This window comes from Amblyraja radiata, unplaced genomic scaffold (genome assembly GCF_010909765.2).
Source record: "Amblyraja radiata isolate CabotCenter1 unplaced genomic scaffold, sAmbRad1.1.pri scaffold_884_ctg1, whole genome shotgun sequence".
NCBI lineage: Eukaryota > Metazoa > Chordata > Chondrichthyes > Rajiformes > Rajidae > Amblyraja > Amblyraja radiata.
In genome coordinates, this window is record NW_022630884.1 from 20,101 (window position 1) to 39,013 (window position 18,913).

General features: G+C 49.2%; 1 protein-coding gene across 1 annotated transcript in view; it reads right to left on the reverse strand.

Moving 5' to 3' along the window:
• LOC116970441 (zinc finger SWIM domain-containing protein 8-like) overlaps positions 1 to 18,485 on the reverse strand; it is a gene marked incomplete at its 5' end in the record, with an annotated part of 38,388 nt that extends 19,903 nt beyond the window's left edge. The window contains 7 exons of the mRNA XM_033017085.1: positions 782 to 983; positions 2,770 to 2,890; positions 5,571 to 5,652; positions 9,588 to 9,695; positions 9,786 to 9,958; positions 15,119 to 15,213; positions 18,332 to 18,485. Coding sequence (XP_032872976.1) covers positions 782 to 983; positions 2,770 to 2,890; positions 5,571 to 5,652; positions 9,588 to 9,695; positions 9,786 to 9,958; positions 15,119 to 15,213; positions 18,332 to 18,485 — 935 coding nt within the window. The remainder of the gene's footprint in view (positions 1 to 781; positions 984 to 2,769; positions 2,891 to 5,570; positions 5,653 to 9,587; positions 9,696 to 9,785; positions 9,959 to 15,118; positions 15,214 to 18,331) is intronic.
• Between the last annotated feature and the right edge of the window lie 428 nt (positions 18,486 to 18,913).

An 18,913-nucleotide genomic window follows, 5' to 3' on the forward strand; every position in this document is an offset into this window, starting at 1 on the left:
GTATTCCCATTATTATCCCGTATCTGTGGACCGCTCGATTGTAAACATGCGCAGACCACGGGGGAAGAAGGGAGGACTGACTATACTTTGTGCCTTCCACCACAGTGAAGAATGCTGTGTTGGATGTTTGTGTTACATTTTATTGCGTATGGTGTGCTCTTTTTTGTCAGAGACGACATTTCTGGTCGTTTGCTCAGGATTCCAGCGTCTGCAATCTCCCGGCTCTCCGACACAAATGGCCAGTTTGTCCGGCACTGACTTAATGATCAAGTGTGGATACTAATCCATCTGTCACGTGGTTACGGGGTCTTAAACATACACGGGGAACGCGGGGACACGTGGAACCGGAACACTGGGAACACTGGGACATGGACACACGTGGAACACGGGGGACACTGGGACATGGACACACGTGGGACATGGACACACGTGGAACACGTACACACGGGGAACGCGGAAACACGGAAACTTTGGGACTGGTGGCAGATCAATCATCTTCCCACAAAACAGTTTGTGTTTCTACACGTTCTTTCATCACTGGTTCCTCCTCTTTCTTTACATATTCCAGCTTATTTTAATCTTGTTTTCAGTACCGCCGTTACAAGCTCCTTGACCCGAAACACCCGACTCTATTTCTCTCCCCACTTGTGCAGCCTGACCTGCCGAGCACATCCAGCCCTCCATGCCAGTCGATCGATGAACACACGTTGGAGATGATCGCTGAGCCAGCGAGGAGCTGGGACGTTTGGTGATTAAGTGGGCAGAACATGGTGGCCATTACCTGCTCGTAGGTCAAGCACTGGTCAGTGAGGATCTCGAGGAGGGGCGCTGCATTACTGTCGCGCCGTTTAAACATCTCACGGACAATGGACAGAAGGTTCCAGATGCCCTCTGGTTCTCGGCCACGCAGAGGACGCAGGAGACAAGCCCACTCTGCTGCAGCTGGTGGCTCCGTTGATGACAGGTACAAGGAGTTAACATCACTGTGGAGAGAGGAAGAATGGATTAGAGAAACAAGGGGGCAGGGGGCAGAGGGCAGAGGGCAGAGGGCAGAGGGCAGAGGGCAGGGGGCAGGGGGCAGAGGGCAGGGGGCAGGGGGCAGAGGGCAGGGGGCAGAGGGCAGGGGGCAGAGGGCAGGGGGCAGAATTCACAAGTTCGTAAGTTATAGGAGCAGAATCAGGCCATTCGGCCCCTCGAGTCTACTCCGCCATTCATGGCTGATCTATCTCTCCCTCTCAACCCCATTCTCCTGCCTTCTCCCTGTAACCCCTGACACCTGTACTAGTCAAGATTTAAAGGCAAAGGGGTGACCCACCAAGCCACAGATGATAATCTAATCCAAACGATGACATTCGAAAGCCAGCAAAACCAGGGATTAAATCAAAGTTAGACACAGAGTGCTGGAGTAACTCAGCGGGTCAGGCAGCATCTCTGGAGAACATGGATAGGTGACGTTTGGGTTTGGGGCACTTCTTCAAACTAAAAGTGGGGGGAGTGGATGGAATAACTGGAGGCAATATAAGACCGGGACAATCTGGGCCAGCAACAGATGACCTCAGGCAGAGTAGTCCCCTGGTCGAGAGTCCTTCCACTGCTGGACATTGGGGGGAGATATGGTGGAGACCCCCCTCGAATAAGGGAAGGGATATATAATTGTGTGCACATATGTAGAGCCTCCGAGAATGTCGGAAGAATTCTTGCACAGCAACTGTTTTGTGTATATGTTTTACTCTGAATAAGATTGTGGTCCCGCGGAATAATCGTTGCCTTCATGTTTCATGTATTTTATGACAGTGGGCAGATCAATATCCTTCCTGGAATAAATAAAGTCCTATCGTATCGTATAGTTTATTTTAATTTTAAACAAAGTTCCCCGTTGGCTGGGGAAGGTGTGATCTCAAGAGGGGTACCTTGTGTTAGCTGTGGAACTGGTTAAACAACGAGGGGGGGGGGGGGGCCAGGGGGTGTGGGGGGGGCGGGGCAGTGTTAGGGACGGGGGGTTGGGGAGGGAGTGGGGAGTTGAGGGCAAGGGGGAGAGGGGAGGGAAGTGTTAGCTTCATAGCAAAAGGATTTGAGTATAGGAGCAGGGAGGTTCTACTGCAGTTGTACAGGGTCTTGGTGAGACCACACCTGGAGTATTGCGTACAGTTTTGGTCTCCTAATCTGAGGAAAGACATTCTTGCCATAGAGGGAGTACAGAGAAGGTTCACCAGACTGATTCCTGGGATGTCAGGACTTTCATATGAAGAAAGACTGGATAGACTCGGCTTGTACTCGCTAGAATTTAGAAGATTGAGGGGGGGGTCTTATAGAAACTCACAAAATTCTTAAGGGGTTGAGATGAGGAAAACATTTTTCACACAGAGAGTGGTGAATCTCTGGAATTCTCTGCCAAAGAAGGTAGTTGAGGCCACAGTACATTGGCTATATTTAAGAGGGAGTTAGATGTGGCCCTCGTGGCTAAAGGGATCAGGGGGTATGGAGAGAAGGCAGGTACAGGATACTGAGTTGGATGATCAGCCATGATCATATTGTATGGCAGTGCAGGCTCGAAGGGCCGAATGGCCTACTCCTGCACCTATTTTCTATGTTTCTATGTTTCTATGAATCTATGTTAGGGAGGGGGGGGTTGGGGAGGAAGTGGGGGAGTTGAGGGCAAGGGGGAGAGAGGGGGGGAGGGGAGGGAAGTGTTAGGGATGGGGGGGAGGGGGGGGGGGGGGGGTTGGGGAAGGAGAGGAGTGTTATGGAGGGGAGAAGGAGTATGGTTACCTGAAGACGACAGGAGATGGCCCGCAGAACTTGTGAAGGGTTTTCTTGATGTTGTCACTGAGGGTGGATTCATCAAGGTACCAGGTGCTCTGGTCTGAGGCAGATGGTCCTGCAGTTGGGTCTGCCAACACCAATGAAGCAATGCACAAAGAGATTAAGGTCTCCTACAGGGCAAGGCTGGAGGCTGGCAGCAGAGCGAGACCATGTTCCCTCCCCTGCTGCCTTCTTCCACAACACCAGAGATTACAGTACAGAGAATCAGTCATCGGCTAGTACTCGGGCACCAGAGAAAATCTCCCATCTCAACATCCACTGCACAACAGCAACCCAGATCTAAACAAAGAACCACACGACTCGTCCACTAAACATTTGATCAATGATAACACATCCAATCAATATTTCCTTTTTTATTTGCTCATTTTTACAATGTAGTCATTGCCATGAATTATCCATCCCCAATTTCACCAAGACCATAGGTGTGCGAATGCCCTGATTTATCACATCAGACCCAATACCCCACACTACAAACTTCTCTCCAGAGATGCTGCCTGTCCCGCTGAGTTACTCCAGCATTTTGTGTCTATCTTCGATTTAAACCAGTTCTTTCCTTCAACAAATGAATGCTCTATACGGTTTTAGCAGTGTATGCCGACTTAGAACAATGAACCATATAGAACAGGAATAAGGTCTTAAACATAGACAATAGGTGCAGGAGTAGGCCATTCGACCCTTCTAGCCAGCACCGCCATTCAATATGATCATGGCTGATCATTCAAAATCAGTGCCCCGTTCCTGCTTTCTCCCGATATCCCTTGATTCCGTTAGCCACACAAACAGAAAGAGCAAACCTTCCAAAAATACTTCACTCAATGTGAATAGTTGTTTTCGGGTCGAGAAGTCATACGGCAAGAAAACAGGCCCTTCGGCCCAACTCGTCCATGCTGGCCAAGATGCCCAGTTTACACTAGTCCCACTTTTGGCCCATATCCCTCTAATCCTGTCCTATTGTTGTACCTGTCCAAATGTATATTAATTATTACAGTACCAGCCTCAACTACCTCCTCTAGCTGCACGTTCCATACAGCCACCACCTCGCCCCACAAATCTTATTAAATCTTTCCCCTCTCACCTTAAACCTACATCCTCTCATTCTTCATTCCCCTTCCATTGGGGAATAACTGCAATCATCGCATCTATTCCCCCTCATAACTTTATACACCTCTGGAAGAATAAATTGCTTTTCTTCCCCAGCTGAAGAGCTAATGAAGGGCACGTGGGCATTAATGCCCCTGTCCCACTTAGGATACCTGACCGGAGACCTCTGGAGATTTTGCGCCCCACCCAAGGATTCCGTGAGGTTCCCGGAGGTTGCAGGTGGTTGCAGGTAGTGGAAGCAGGTAGGGAGACTGACAAAAACCTCCGGGAACCGCACGGAAGCCTTAGGTGGGGCGCAAAGTCTCCAGAGGTTTCCGTTCAGGTTTCCTAAGTGGGACAGGGGCATTAGTCTAGCCTTGCCTAAATGTGATTCTAATTACACCATTCCCCACTCCTGCATGATCTCATTCTGTGTTGGTTACCAAGGTTTCAGTAAACCTCAACCAGTGATGCAATGCTGAGTCAGCGACAAGGCAGCAATGATAAACAAGTCGGTACAAGTCGTGACTATTGGCCTCCTGGGGGTCTACTAATCTTCAGTTGTGCACCCTGCCCTAATTGGCCCAACTTGGAATACCATTTGCAGTTTAGTTCAGAGATACGGCACAGAAACAGGCCCTTCGGCCCACCGGGTCCATACTAACCAGCGATCGCCACACACCAATACTACCCTACACACGCTGGGGACAATTTACACTTAAACTAAGCCAATTTACCAACAAAATTAAAACGTCATTGGGAAGAAATCCCACGCGGTCACGAAGAAAACGTACAAACTCCGTACAGACAGCGCCCGTAGTCGGGATCGAACCCGGGTCTCCAGCGCTGCAAGCGCTGTAAGGCAGCAACTCTACCGCTGCACCACCCTGCCGGGTTCTGGTCACTCAGCTGTAGGAAGGATGACATGAAGTTGTAGTGGGGCAGAGGAGATTCACCAGGATGTTACCTGGGGCTGAAGATCAAAGGAACTTGTTTGCTCATCCCAGAGTTGGCATGGACTGCCTCAATATCCAGGTCATCTTGCACTAACATCATTATAGTCGATGAATTAGACGTTTGTGTGTCAATGGAGCAGAATACGGCGTTGTTAGTGCAGCACGCAAGCGGGCAGGCTGTGGCACAGCGGTAGAGTTGCTGCCTCACAGCGCCAGGGACCCGGGTTCAATCCCGACTACGGGAGCTGTCTGTACAGAGTTTGTACGCTCTCCCCGTGACCTGCGTGGGTTTTCTCCGGGGGGGGTGCTAGGCTTTCCTCCCACACTCCAAACACGTGCAGGGTTGTAGGTTAACTGGCTTTGGTAAAATAGTAAATTGTCCCTGGAGTGAAGGGCAGTGTTGTCGCTGGTTGGTGCAGACCTGGTGGGACGAAGGTGCAGGAAGGAACTGCAGATGCTGGTTTAAACCGGATAGACACAAAAAGCTGGAGTAACTCAGCGGGACAAGCAGCATCTCTGGAGAGAAGGAATGGGTGACGTTTCAGTCTGAAGAAGGGTCTCGACCCGAAACGTCGCCCATTCCTTCTCTCCAGAGATGCTGCCTGTCCTGCTTTTTGTGTCTATCTTTGGTGGGACGAAGGGCCTGTTTCCCCGCTGTACATCTGAGCACATCAGTCTACTCGACAAAGGCCAGGAGCAGAGGCGAGTTACCTGGAGCTCCGCAGACAGTGTTGATTGCCGTAGACTGTGATGACAACAGCTCATCCAGGAGACGCTGGGCTGTGGGGAGGATCTGCAGAGAGAAAGGGGAGTGGAAGAGAAAGATAAACACACAGAGAATGAAACTAAATGCTCTAGGTTGCTGCCCTGCAACTCAGACAAGGTGTGTGACATTTTAAAGTCAATTTGCTTCACTATAACAATCTGCCACAGGCAATGATGGTCCAATTCTACACGGCCATTGTAGAGTCTGCCCTCACCTTCCCCATCATGGTCTGGTTTGGCTCAGCCACCAAGCACGACACCTGGAGGCTGCAGCGAATCGTCCGATCAGCAGAGAAGGTTATTGGCTGCAACCTTCCCTCCATTGATGAACTGTAAGGTCGTGAGAAGGAGGGGTGGTGGTGGTGGTGTCGGCGGTAAGCGAAGGTCTGAAGGTCAGACAGCTGGCCGGGATGTTGACCGACTGACGGGGCTACGGGCGAGATGCTGCTGCTGCTGCTGCTGCTGCACTCCACGGGCTGCAGACCAACCGACGGGGCTACGGGCGAGGTGCTGCTGCTGCACTCCATGGGCTGCACTACATCGGGACGGGTGAGTCAGAGCCGGACGCGGCGCTCCGACCCGACAGTCCCCTCGACCCGAGTAGTAGCGGTCAAATACGGGGCAAGGGCAGTCCCGTACGGGACAAACCAATTTAGCCCAAAATATGGGATTTCCCGGCTAATACGGGACAGTTGGCAATCCTAGGTCAGACAGATTCTGTCCCGCTCAGGGTGCCAGCTTCTGCAGCTCTCATCCACGTTCACTCTTGTAGCTTTAAAACAAGAGAGGTTCGCCCTCCTGCCGGGCAGTGGGCTGCAAAACCCTTGCAATCTTTGGTGACGTTTTAGAACAGAATTCCTGTACAGCACAGGAACAGGCCCTTCAGCCCACAACATCTGTGCTAAACTTGATGCCAAGATCAATTATTCTATTCTACCTGAATGTAATCCAAATTATTCCATTCCCTGCAAATCCATGTGCCTGTCTAAAAGTCTGTAAAACACTACTGACCAAGCCGCCACCACCACCACCCCCTGGCAGTGTGGTCCCAGCCTCCACCACCACCCCAGGCACTGTGGTCCCAGCCTCCACCACCACCACCCCAGGCACTGTGGCCCCAGCCTCCACCACCACCCCTGGCAGTGTGGTCCCAGCCTCCACCACCACCCCAGGCAGTGTGGTCCCAGTCTCCACCACCACCCCTGGCAGTGTGGTCCCAGCCTCCACCACCACCCCAGGCAGTGTGGTCCCAGTCTCCACCACCACCCCAGGCAGTGTGGTCCCAGCCTCCACCCCTGGCAGTGTGGTCCCAGCCTCCACCACCACCCCAGGCAGTGTGGTCCCAGTCTCCACCACCACCCCAGGCAGTGTGGTCCCAGCCTCCACCCCTGGCAGTGTGGTCCCAGCCTCCACCATCACCCCAGGCAGTGTGGTCCCAGCCTCCACCACCACCCCAGGCAGTGTGGTCCCAGCCTCCACCACCACCCCTGGCAGTGTGGTCCCAGCCTCCACCCCTGGCAGTGTGGTCCCAGCCTCCACCACCACCCCTGGCAGTGTGGTCCCAGCCTCTGTGGAATAAAGACTTTATTCTCACCAAAAAACTGTGCTCTCTAGTTTTTGACATTCCCACTTAATTTTCCCTCAACTCCCTTGCCAACGTTCTACCAATTAGTTCAAATGGATGACTTGTGATTACCAATGCTTGCCTGGGAACAAAGCCCATCCCTTGCTCAACCTGTCTAATTAAGTTCATCATTTTGTACTCAATTAAATCTCTTTGCTTCTTCAGTCTCAACTCCAGCATCTTCAGTCTCCTCGTAAAATTCCCCTGCCGCGTACTCTCCTCCAGTGCCAACTCATCCTCTCTGTAGATGGAGAGCTGGCGTAACTCAGCGGGACAGGCAGCATCTCCAGAGACTCCTTCTCTCCATAGATGCTGCCCGTCCCGCTGAGTTACTCCAGCTTTTTGTGTCTATCTTTGGTTTAAGCCAGCATCTGCAGTTCCTTCCTGCACCATCCCCTCTCTGCAGCCTGGAAGCAGATCCATACACAGGACCTTTGGCCCAAGCAGCATTTTATACACACCCAGCAACACTTCCTTGACTTTATATTCCAAACCCCAGCCAATATTGGCCATCACACCCGAGCAACTAGTGGTGGAATTCTATTTTTTTTCGTTTAGATTATTGTCACGTGTACCAAGGTTTTGTTGCATGCTAATCAGTCAACAAATATAATATACATGATTACAATCAAGCTGTCCCAGTGTACAGATACAGGTTAAAGGGAATATTATTTGGTAGAAGATAAAGTCCTATTTAAGATCGTTCAAAGGTCTCCAGTGAGGTAGATGGGAGGTCAGGGCCACTCACTAGTTGGTGATAGGATGGTTCAGTTGCCTGATAACAGCTGGGAAGAAACTGCCCCTGAATCTGGAGGTGTGTGTTTTCACACTTCTGTACCTCTTGCCTGATGGGAGAGGGGAGAAGAGGAAGTGGCCGGGGTGAGACTGGTCCTTGACGATGCTGCTGGCCTTGCCAAGGCAGCGTGAAGTGTAGATGGAGTCAACGGAAAGGAGTTTAAGAAGGAACTGCAGATGCTGGAAAATCGAAGGTACACAAAAATGCTGGAGAAACTCAGCGGGTGCAGCAGCATCTATGTAGCGAAGGAAATAGGAAACGTTTCATGCCGAAACGTTGCCTATCTCCTTCGCTCCATAGATGCTGCTGCACCCGCTGAGTTTCTCCAGCATTTTTGTGTACCTTCAACGGAAAGGAGGTTGGTCTGTGTGATGGTCTGGGCTGCGTCCACAATTCTCTGCGATTTCTTGCGGACTTGGATGGAGCTGTTCCCAAACTGTGCTGTAATGCATCCTGATAATTTGATCTGCTGTCCAACAGCTCCAGTGATCCAGGGTCAATCCTGTACGGACTGTGTGGAGATTGAACTTTCTCCCCGTTGCTTTTGTCCATTGTCCCAAAGACATGCGGGTCAACAGGTCAATTACTCCTTGTTTGTAGGTGGGGGTCGAAGCTGGGGAGGGAGGAGGGGGTTGATGGAATTGTGTGGAAAGGGAATGGGATTAGTGTTACCGCTGTTCAGAATGATCAGTCAGAAGAATGGTCCCGACCCGAAACGTCACCTATCCATGTTCTCCAGAGATGTTGCCTGTCCCGATGTTTGATGGTCAACTCACTCGATGGGCCGATGGGCCTGTGTATGTGTAGGGCTCTAAACATTTGTCTGGCTACTCTCAGGGATCTGTGAGTGTCCCCTCCAGAATCCCCCTGTTCCTCCACACTTTTTTTAACATTAGTTAATCTGACATTATCTCAATTCAACCACAAAGAGGATTGAAGAAGGGTCTCGACCCAAAACGTCACCTATTCCTTCGCTCCATAGATGCTGCCTGACCCGCTGTGTTTCTCCAGCATTTTCGTCTACAAAGACTAGGCTTATATTCACTGGAGTTTAGAAGGATGAGGGGATATCTTATAGTAACATATAAAATTATAAAAGGACTGGACAAGCTAGATGCAGGAAAAATGTTCCCAATGTTGGGCGAGTCCAGAACCAGGGGCCACAGTCTTAGAATAAAGGGGAAGTCATTTAAGACTGAGGTGAGAAAAAACTTTTTCACCCAGAGAGTTGTGAATTTATGGAATTCCCTGCCACAGAGGGCAGTGGAGGCCAAGTCACTGGATGGTTTTAAGAGAGAGTTAGATAGAGCTCTAGGGGCTAGTGGAGTCAAGGGATATGGGGAGAAGGCAGGCACGGGTTATTGATAGGGGATGATCAGCCATGATCACAATGAATGGCGGTGCTGGCTCGAAGGGCCGAATGGCCTCCTCCTGCGCCTATTTTCTATGTTTCTATGTTGTACATTTTGCTTTACGAACCACCGATTTAGATCTGAATATAACAGCGGAACAGTGTGTGGAACTGAAGGCTACAAGTGCCTACCTGTTGAGGTAACTCACTGATCAGGTACTGAGCAAACTTCTGGAGCTGGTCCCTCTGTAACCGGGATAGCGACTCAGACACTGGAGCCCGAAGACAAACGGCAGATGCCTACAACATAATCCAGAGGTTATGGTTTAATCAGGAGCTGAAGAGATAAGTTGGAGATGTTGTGCAGGCTGGTGCATGGACAATACTCACGTTGTGTATGCGGAAAAGACAGAGAGCCACCACGTGAGCACACCACTTAGCCCCCGCCCCACACGTACAACTGCATGATGTTATCCTGCAACGGTCAAACATCACGGCCACGTTGAAGGCCCCTTTGGCCTGAGCCGTCTGCAGTGGAACCACAGTGGCACTCAGGTGGAATCCTGATCCAGGCAGCAGAGGGGGCAAGAGAAGAAGATACATTAGTGGTGGCCCCATTAACATCTAGAGCTTGCAGCATTGACTACTAAAGCATCCTGACCTACTCCAGCACTGTGTGTGTGTGTCTCTGTTTGATCAGTTACTTCAGCAAACAACAAGCTGCTGGACAAACTCAACAGATCACCCGGAAAAAGGAATAGGAGTAGAATTAGGCCATTCGGCCCATCAGTCTACTCCGCCATTCAGTCATGGCTGACCAATCTCTCCCTCGTCACCCCATTCTTGTGCCTTCTCCCCATAACCTCTGACACCCGCACTAATCAAGAATCTATCTATCCCCGTCTTAAAAATATCCACTGACTTGTGGCCTCTACAGTCTTCTGCGGCGAAGAATTCCGCAGCTTCGTCCCCCTCTGACTGAAAGAATTTCCCCACATCTCCTTCCGCCAACTATCCAGCTACCCAATAGTCCTGAGCTACTATCTACCTCATTGGAGACCCTCGGGCTATCTTTCACCAGACTTTAGGGACAACGTTTGCACACAGAGGGTTAGTGTGTGGGGATCGCTGGTCAGTGCGGACTTGGTGGGCCGAAGGGCCTGTTTCCGTGCTGTTTCTCCAAACCAAAAAGAAAGGTAACTTTGAGAACGTTTACCAAATGAGTCATTAATTATCATCTGATCATCCCGGCATTTCATTACAGATTTAGCAACACAACTAGCAACTTTGTGCCACATATTGATACTGGGTCTATATCACAAGATGCTGGAGTTGGCCTCGGCAGCTCTTCCAATGCATATAATTCATGAGAAGCTGGCCTGCCTTGGCAGACCAAAGGGGCAGCTGACAAGGAATCTCTGTATTGAATGAATTGATATATAATAATAATAATAATAATAAACTTTATTTATATAGCGCATTTTAGGACAATTTGCATTGACCCCAAAGCGCTTCACATAATTTAAATAATAATAAGTTCCATAGAAAAAGGTTTTTTAAAAAAAAAAAATGAACAAAAATGAATATACATGAGGAGAGAATCCTTGCAGGTATTCACACTAGTACCTGGAGGTTGCAGCATCAGTTGAAGAGGACAGTAAAAAGGCTCACAAAATTCGTGGCTTCATAGAGGCACAGAATATTGCCTTGATCTGTCATTTTCACACCTCACCCTTCCATATCTCTGTGTCTCCCTCTCCCCTGACTCTCAGTCTGAAGAAGAGTTTCATCCCAAAACGTTGCCTATTTCCTTCGCTCCATAGATGCTACCACACCCGCTGAGTTTCTCCAGCATTTTTGTCTACCTTCTAAACTAAACTAATCTCCTCTGCCTGCCTCCCTCCATCCGTATCCCTCCATTCACTGTATATCCGTGTGCCTATCTACAAGCCTTGTAAACTCCACTCTCATATCTGCCTCCACCACCACCCCTGGCAGCGCGTTCCAGGCACCCAGCCCTTGTTTATTTTAAATACATTTGAAGCATCTTATGTTTGCAATCTGGCTGGAACGAAACCAGAAGAATTCTCTGGGAAATTATCTGGAGTACTTCAAAGATAAGGCTTCCATTTAGAGCAGAGCTCAGCGTGACTCAGCTGTGGAAGAAAGCATTAAAATCCAACACAGCCAACCCGGATAAAAAGTCATTTACAGCACTGTGACTCAAAACTCATTCCAGACCCTTGATGGTGAAAGTCTATTGAGCTGTAGATAAGAAGGCACAACTCATATACAAATCCATTATTCATAAAGTCTGGCACCTTAACATTTTTGGATATTGTGCATGTAAAGACATTAGAAATACTTTTCCAAGTTAGGAATAAAAGCCTTCCTGTTAGTATTCAAAAACAAATTTTTAATTAAGAGAAGGACATTATCATTTAAGAGGGTTGTGTATTTTTGAAACATGTAAAGTGAGATCCAATGTAAAATATAGATGTGTCTCAGTTTTGGGAGTCAAATTATGGAACGTGCTTTAGTGATGAGTTGAAATGTAGCTCTCTGAGTTTCACAAAAAGCCTCAAAATGTAAAATAATTAAGGATTAGAATGTAAAATGATTACAATTTAAAATAAGTAAGGATCACAGTCAAATTTTATTTTTCCCTTTGTAATGCTGATATTCTGGGTTATCCTATGGATTGTATAGGATGGGCAAACATAAGCTTTGTGTCTTCAGCATATTCCTTTATCGGTCATTGATTATGTGAACGTTGTGTGAAATGGAGACAGTGTTGGTTCATATTCACACGGACAGATTGTAAAGTTGGTTTATTTTTAATGTAGGATCAAAAATAAACTATTCATCATCATCATATCTGCTTCCAAAGACCACTGCGTCCAAAAACAGAAACAAGACCCAAGGCTGCATCAATGGAAGACCCCAATTTTAAAAAAAGGACAAGGGAAATATGACAGTCACAAAGAACCGCAGCTGTCGGCTTACAAAAAAAAAAGCACAAAGTGCTGGAGTAACTCAGTGGGTCAGGCAGCATCTGCGGAGAACATGGATAGGTGACGTTTCACAGAGTGCTGGAGTATCTCAGCGGGTCAGGCAGCATCTGCGGAGAACGTGGATAGGTGACGTTTCACAGAGTGCTGGAGTAACTCAGCGGGTCAGGCAGCATCTCTGTGGAGAACATGGATAGGTGACGTTTCAGGTCAGGACCCTTCTTCTGATTGTTTGTAGTGGGGGGGGGGGAGAAAGCCGGTGGAGAGAAGGGGATGACAAAGCCTGGCTAGTGAGAGGTGAATGGGGGGGCGGGGGCTTTGATGGAGAGATGGATGGACAAAGGCCAGAGATTAATTGAATACATAAGGCTGTAAGATAAGCAAAGAAGAGGGTAAAGGCAGTGGTGAGGATACAGAGTGAAATGAAAGAGAAACGAGAGATATAGATGGTGATGCAGAGAGATATAGAACAAATGAATGAAAGATATGCAGGCGTGATGATGATAAAGTAAACAGGCCGTTGTTAGCTGTGAGCTGGTGTAAATCAGTTATAGACTGTTTTGTGTTCTATTTACATCTTGACTTCACACTGTTGCTGCCTCTTCCCACAAGTCAGTGAGAGTACATTCCTGCAGGCTGCCCTCTCCATGCAACAATGTGCAGCGGTGAGATGGAGCTGCATATCTCCTCAGGGCACTCTCCGAATGACATCCCCCACTGCACCTCAACAATGTACAGTTAGACCAGCGATGAAAGATGCTTGTGCCTTGCTAGCCTTTCAGTGGGCAGCTGCAGGAGTGGAATACCATTGTGTTGAGTAATGAGTTCCATGTGGAGCAGGATAAGACCGACGTCCCGCACGTGACTCCCACCAACCGAGGGAGATGTCACCCTGCCCGCAAGTTCGCCCGGCACGGTGGCACAGCGGGTAGAGCTGCTGCCTCACAGCGCCAGAGACCCAGGTTTGATCCCGACTACAGGTGCAGCCTGTATGGAGTTTGTACGTTCTCCCTGTGACCTGCGTGGGTTTTCTCCGGGCGCTCCGGTTTCCTCCCACATTCCAATGACCTACAGAATCTGTAACAATTGTAAATTGTCCCTAGTGTCTAGGTTAGGTGATCGCTGGTTGGCACAGACTCGAAGGGCCTGTATCTCTGAGCTCTTTTAAAAAAAAAGTCAGATTCACCAAGGATGGCAAACTTCCGAATCAACATACGGCCTGACCATAGACACAAAATGCTGGAGAAACTCAGCAGGACAGGCAGCAGCTCTGGAGAGAAGGAATGGGCGACGTTTCGGGTTGAGACCTTTTAATAGACAATAGACAATAGGGGCAGGACTAGGCCATTCGGCCCTTCGAGCCAGCACCGTCATTCACTGTGATCATGGTTGATCATCCACATTCAGTACCCCGTTCCTGCCTTCTCCCCATATCCCCTGACTCCGCTATCTTTAAGAGCCCTATCTAGCTCTCTCTTGAAAGTATCCAGAGAACCTGCCTCCACCGCCCTCTGAGGCAGAGAATTCCACAGACTCACAACTCTCTGGGTAACTCTCTTTCTTTAGACTGATGTCAGGGGAGAGGGAGATAAGGTGATGAAAGGTGATAAGGAAGTGTAAGGTGTGAAAACATTGCAAAGGGAATGTAGATCAAGGAACATGTTGAATAGATCATTGTCAGCTGGGAGAGGGCAACAAGAGAGTAAACATAGATAATCCACAGTCGGGCCCAAAGGTCAAGCAGCTACAGCACCACACACATGCATTATGCATTCATCAGTGTAATGCTACTCTCGTTATAAAATATCTTATGACTTACAATCAATAATAGTGCAAGACACTTGCTATTTATAATGAATGAGCTCTTAATCAGACTTGGATAAATACTTCAAGACGTTGGCCACGTTACTGCTCAATGGTTGGGTAATGGACACACAGCAAATAAAGTGGATGCTGAAAACCAAATGTTCATGGTATGAAGAGAAACGGTGCAGGCTGTGGATAGACACAACATGCTGGAGTAACTCAGCGGGACAGGCATCATCTCTGGAGAGAAGGGATGGGTGACGTTTCGGGTCAAGATGCTTCTTCAGACTGAGCTCTCTCCACAGATGCTGCCTGACCCGCTGAGTTACTCCAGCACTCTGTGAAACGTCACCTATCCATGTTCTCCACAGATGCTGCCTGACCCGCTGAGTTACTCCAGCACTCTGTGAAACGTCAACTATCCATGCTCTCCACAGATGCTGCCTGACCCGCTGAGTTACTCCAGCACTCTGTGAAACGTCACCTATCCATGTTCTCCACAGATGCTGCCTGACTCACTGAGTTATGGTGCAGCAGCATCTATGGAGCGAAGGAAATAGGCAACGTTTCGGGCCGAAATCCTTCTAGAAATAGGCAACGTTTCGGGTCGAAACCCTTCCGGGTTTCGGCCCGAAACGTTGCCTATTTCTTTAGCTCCATAGATGCTGCTGCACCCGCTGAGTTACTCCAGCACTCTGTGAAACATCACCTATCCATGTTCTCCATAGATGCTGCCTGACCCGCTGAGTTACTCCAGCTCTCTTGTCTTTTGTTCCCTGAACTCCAAAAACATTTCAAGGGAAGTCACAAAATCAACGGCCCGGAGTTAACTCTTTACGTGGTCGGCAGGCAGGCAGGGAAAGGGCATTCTTGGCTGGAGTAAGATGTCTGTAATCAGCAGCTTACCTATCTGAAGTGGGTCTTTAACTGCTCGCACTCTGAAGAGTTGGTCCCCACGTTGGAACTCGTCAGCACTGCCATTAGCCAGGCACGAGTACAACCTGAGGACAAGATAAGAGCACTTCATTATGTTAGAAGTAGAACATCTCGCAATGCAAGGTGGTGGACACTGCCCGGCCCAACACAGGTACTGACCTCCCCACCATCGCAGGCATCTACAGGACACACTCTGGCTCAAGTAGGGTAGCCAGCATCATCAGAGACCCACACCACCCTGGCCACGCTCTCATCTCACTCCTGCCATTGGGAAGAAGGTACAGGAGCCTGAAAACTGTAAGGTCCAGGTTCAGGAACAGCTTCTTCCCAACAACCATTGAACACCACAAACACCATCTAAACTCCGATCTACAAATTGCCCTAACTGCACTCTGCACTTGGAGGCATATTATTTGTCTTTGCACTATGTTCTGTTCTGGAGCAGTAACACACAATGTCCATGCCTGCACACACCCCATATCCCTGCATATCCATAAGTCTCTTGTACTCCACGATGGTATCTGCCTCCTTCACCTGGCAGTGTTTTGTAGACACCCATCACTGTGTCAAGGACTTGCCCCGTGCATCTACTGGGCATGGTAAGGAGTGACTGAGGATTCTTGGTTCTTGGTTTCTTGGTGCTCCAAAATATTCCAAATGGAATTTAAACTGGAGGTGGTGGAGGAACTGGATTGTGCGGGGGAAGAACGAATTGCTGTACACATCTGTCTTTGTAGCTGGGATCACAAACTGGATCAATAGCACCAGCTGTGAGGGGCCAATATTCCAACAGGACATTGCAGTCTAAACCACTCGGCTAATGTTGGAGGCTGGCAGTGTGCGACAACTCATTAGATCTGGACATTTGCCCAGGAAACAGCACAGAACAGGTGGAACACCCCTTCATCTCCCCACTAGTCTCTTCCTACTACACTCATCCAGCTACTTAGCCATTGGATTAGTCATCGATCTGATCTGCTCAGCCTTATGGACGTCACAAGTAATTCATGTCAAGGTTAGAAAACAAGGAACTGCAGAAGCTGGTTCGGGTCCAGCCCTGAAACGTCACCTATCCATGTTCCCCACAGATGCTGCCTGACCCGCTGAGTTACTCCAGCACTCTGTGAAACGTCACCTATCCATGTTCTCCACAGATGCTGCCTGACCCGCTGAGTTACTCCAGCACTCTGTGAAACGTCACCTATCCATGTTCTCCACAGATGCTGCCTGACCCGCTGAGTTACTCCAGCACTCTGTGAAACGTCACCTATCCATGTTCTCCACAGATGCTGCCTGACCCGCTGAGTTACTCCAGCACTCTGTGAAACGTCACCTATCCATGTTCTCCACAGATGCTGCCTGACCCGCTGAGTTACTCCAGCACTCTGTGAAACGTCACCTATCCATGTTCTCCACAGATGCTGCCTGACGTGAAGGCTGCCAGATGGTTTTGTGCAAGAGGCGGCAACTGGAGGTCCCCAACAAGATTAAAGCCGATGCTCACTGCCGGCTCCTGGAGCTGAAACTGGGCAGCTGGGCTGGCCCAACATGCATCATGTTAAACATGAACATACAACATGTTAAACATACAACACGTTAAACATACTACCTCCAAATAAGCTCTGTACTACATAGACAGCAGCATTGGGATTGCTCTTATGCACTATTATTTTCACTATATACGCTAACATTAGTGTGAGTGTGTGCTCGCGTGAGTGTGCGAGAGTGAGTGTGTGTGTTTATATATAAGCTAACACTATTTTATATATATATATATATATATATATATATATATATATATATATATATAAGATAGTGTTAGCTTATATAGTAACAAAAATATATATACATGTGTGTGTATGTATATGTGTGTATGTATATATGTGCGTGTATACACACACACACACGCGCGCGCATTTAACTTTATTTTTCTCTCGTTCATTATACATTACAGTGTACTATGTTTACATATTGTGTTGAGCTGCAGTAAGTAAGAATGTCATTGTTCTATCTGGGACACATGACGATAAAACTCTCTTGACTCTGAAGTGGCAAATGCTGTTTCACGTATGTGCTGGAGATAGTGGAACAAGCAGAGGTTTAGTTTAGAGATACAGCATGGAAACAGGCCCTTCAGCCCATCTAATCTGTGCCAACCAGCAATCTCCATTACACTAGCACTTTGGTTTTTAAGCTGTGGGGGGGGGGGGGGGGGGGGGGGGGGGTTGAAACGGGGCTTGCTGTCTCTCCCCGGGGGAATACGACTTTTTGTCGTATCCCCCTTCTCTGCCTCCGTCTGCGCTGTGGCCTAATTGCGGAGCTGGCGACCTCGAGGCTCCGGAGGCAGAGCCTGTCAGGACTTGCACTGGGCTCGCTCCCGTGAGGGCGGCCTGACGAGGGGCTGAGACTCTCTCGTGAGGGGCTGTGACGCTCCCGTCGGAGTGGCCCAGCCCGAGGTGGAACGGCGCTCCCGTCGTAGTGGCCCAGCTCAAGGGAGGAGCGGCACTCACGCGAGGGCGATCCGGCTTGGGGCTGGAACGGTGCTCCGGTGGCTGGGACGGCGTTCTGGCGGCGGTGACCTGAGTCCGGGGTTGAGCCGCGGGCTAGCGGCTGCGTGTGCTGGACTGGAGGGCGGCAGCTTCGACCACCCCGGGCCGCGGTGTTTGAACCGGCCCGTTTGTGGGGTTCAGTGAGCCACGGGACTGACTTACCATCGCCCGGTGGGGAATCGCCTCAGCGCAGAGGGAGAAGAGGAGGGAAGAGACAGTAACCCTAAGATTTTTGCCTCCACCACAGTGAGGAGGTGTTTGGAGGATACACTGTGGTGGATGTTAATTTGTGTTTATTGTTGTTTATTATTGTATGATTGTATGTATGACTGCAGGCACGAAATTTCGTTCCGACCGTAAGGTCTGAATGACAATAAAGGTATTCAATTCAATACCCCACACACACTAGGGACAACTTGCCATTTTTACCGCAGCCAATTAACATACAAATCTGTACGTCTTTAGAGTGTGGGAGGAAACTGGAGCACCTGGAGAAAACCCACGCAGGTCACGGGGAGAACGTGCAAACTCCGTACAGAGAGCACTCGTAGTCAGGATCAAACCCGGTCCAGATCTGGGCTCGGAAGCAACTGGCTTGCCATTGACGGGATGAGGTGCGTTTGAGGTTTATTACCTGATGTCCTCCTCGTTCTCAGGGAAACTCCAGAAAGCGATGCGTAGCTGCAGCTGCTCAGGAACCGGAGGGTAAACCTTCTCCACCACCTCAAAGGGAATGTGGAGGGCTACCTGCTTGGCAGACAGCTCCACTAGAGGGGTCACCTGGCCATCTACACAGAGACAAAGAGATTGCAGCCAGGATTATTAAACCATCTTCATACAGCATTTGGAACATTATCACACAACAACGAGCCTCATCTTTACCAGAGATGCCATTAAGACAGGAAGGATGGCCCAGACTATTTACAAGGATGTTGTCAGGACTCGAGGACCAGACACAGGAACAGCTTCTTCCCTTCTGTAAACAGACTAGTGAACGGTCATGTCAGGAGGTCCAGGAATAGTCTCTGTCCTCCAACCTACCCCATAACAGCCCTTGAACTTTTTTAAATCTGCACTTACTCCACAGTTGAGACACTTTCATGCTGTAACACTATATTGTGCTCTCTGCTATTTGTCTCCTGGCCTGGTTGGATTGTGCTTGTGTGTGATGTGATCTGACTGGATCGCACGCAAGCTACATTTCTCACTGGATCAT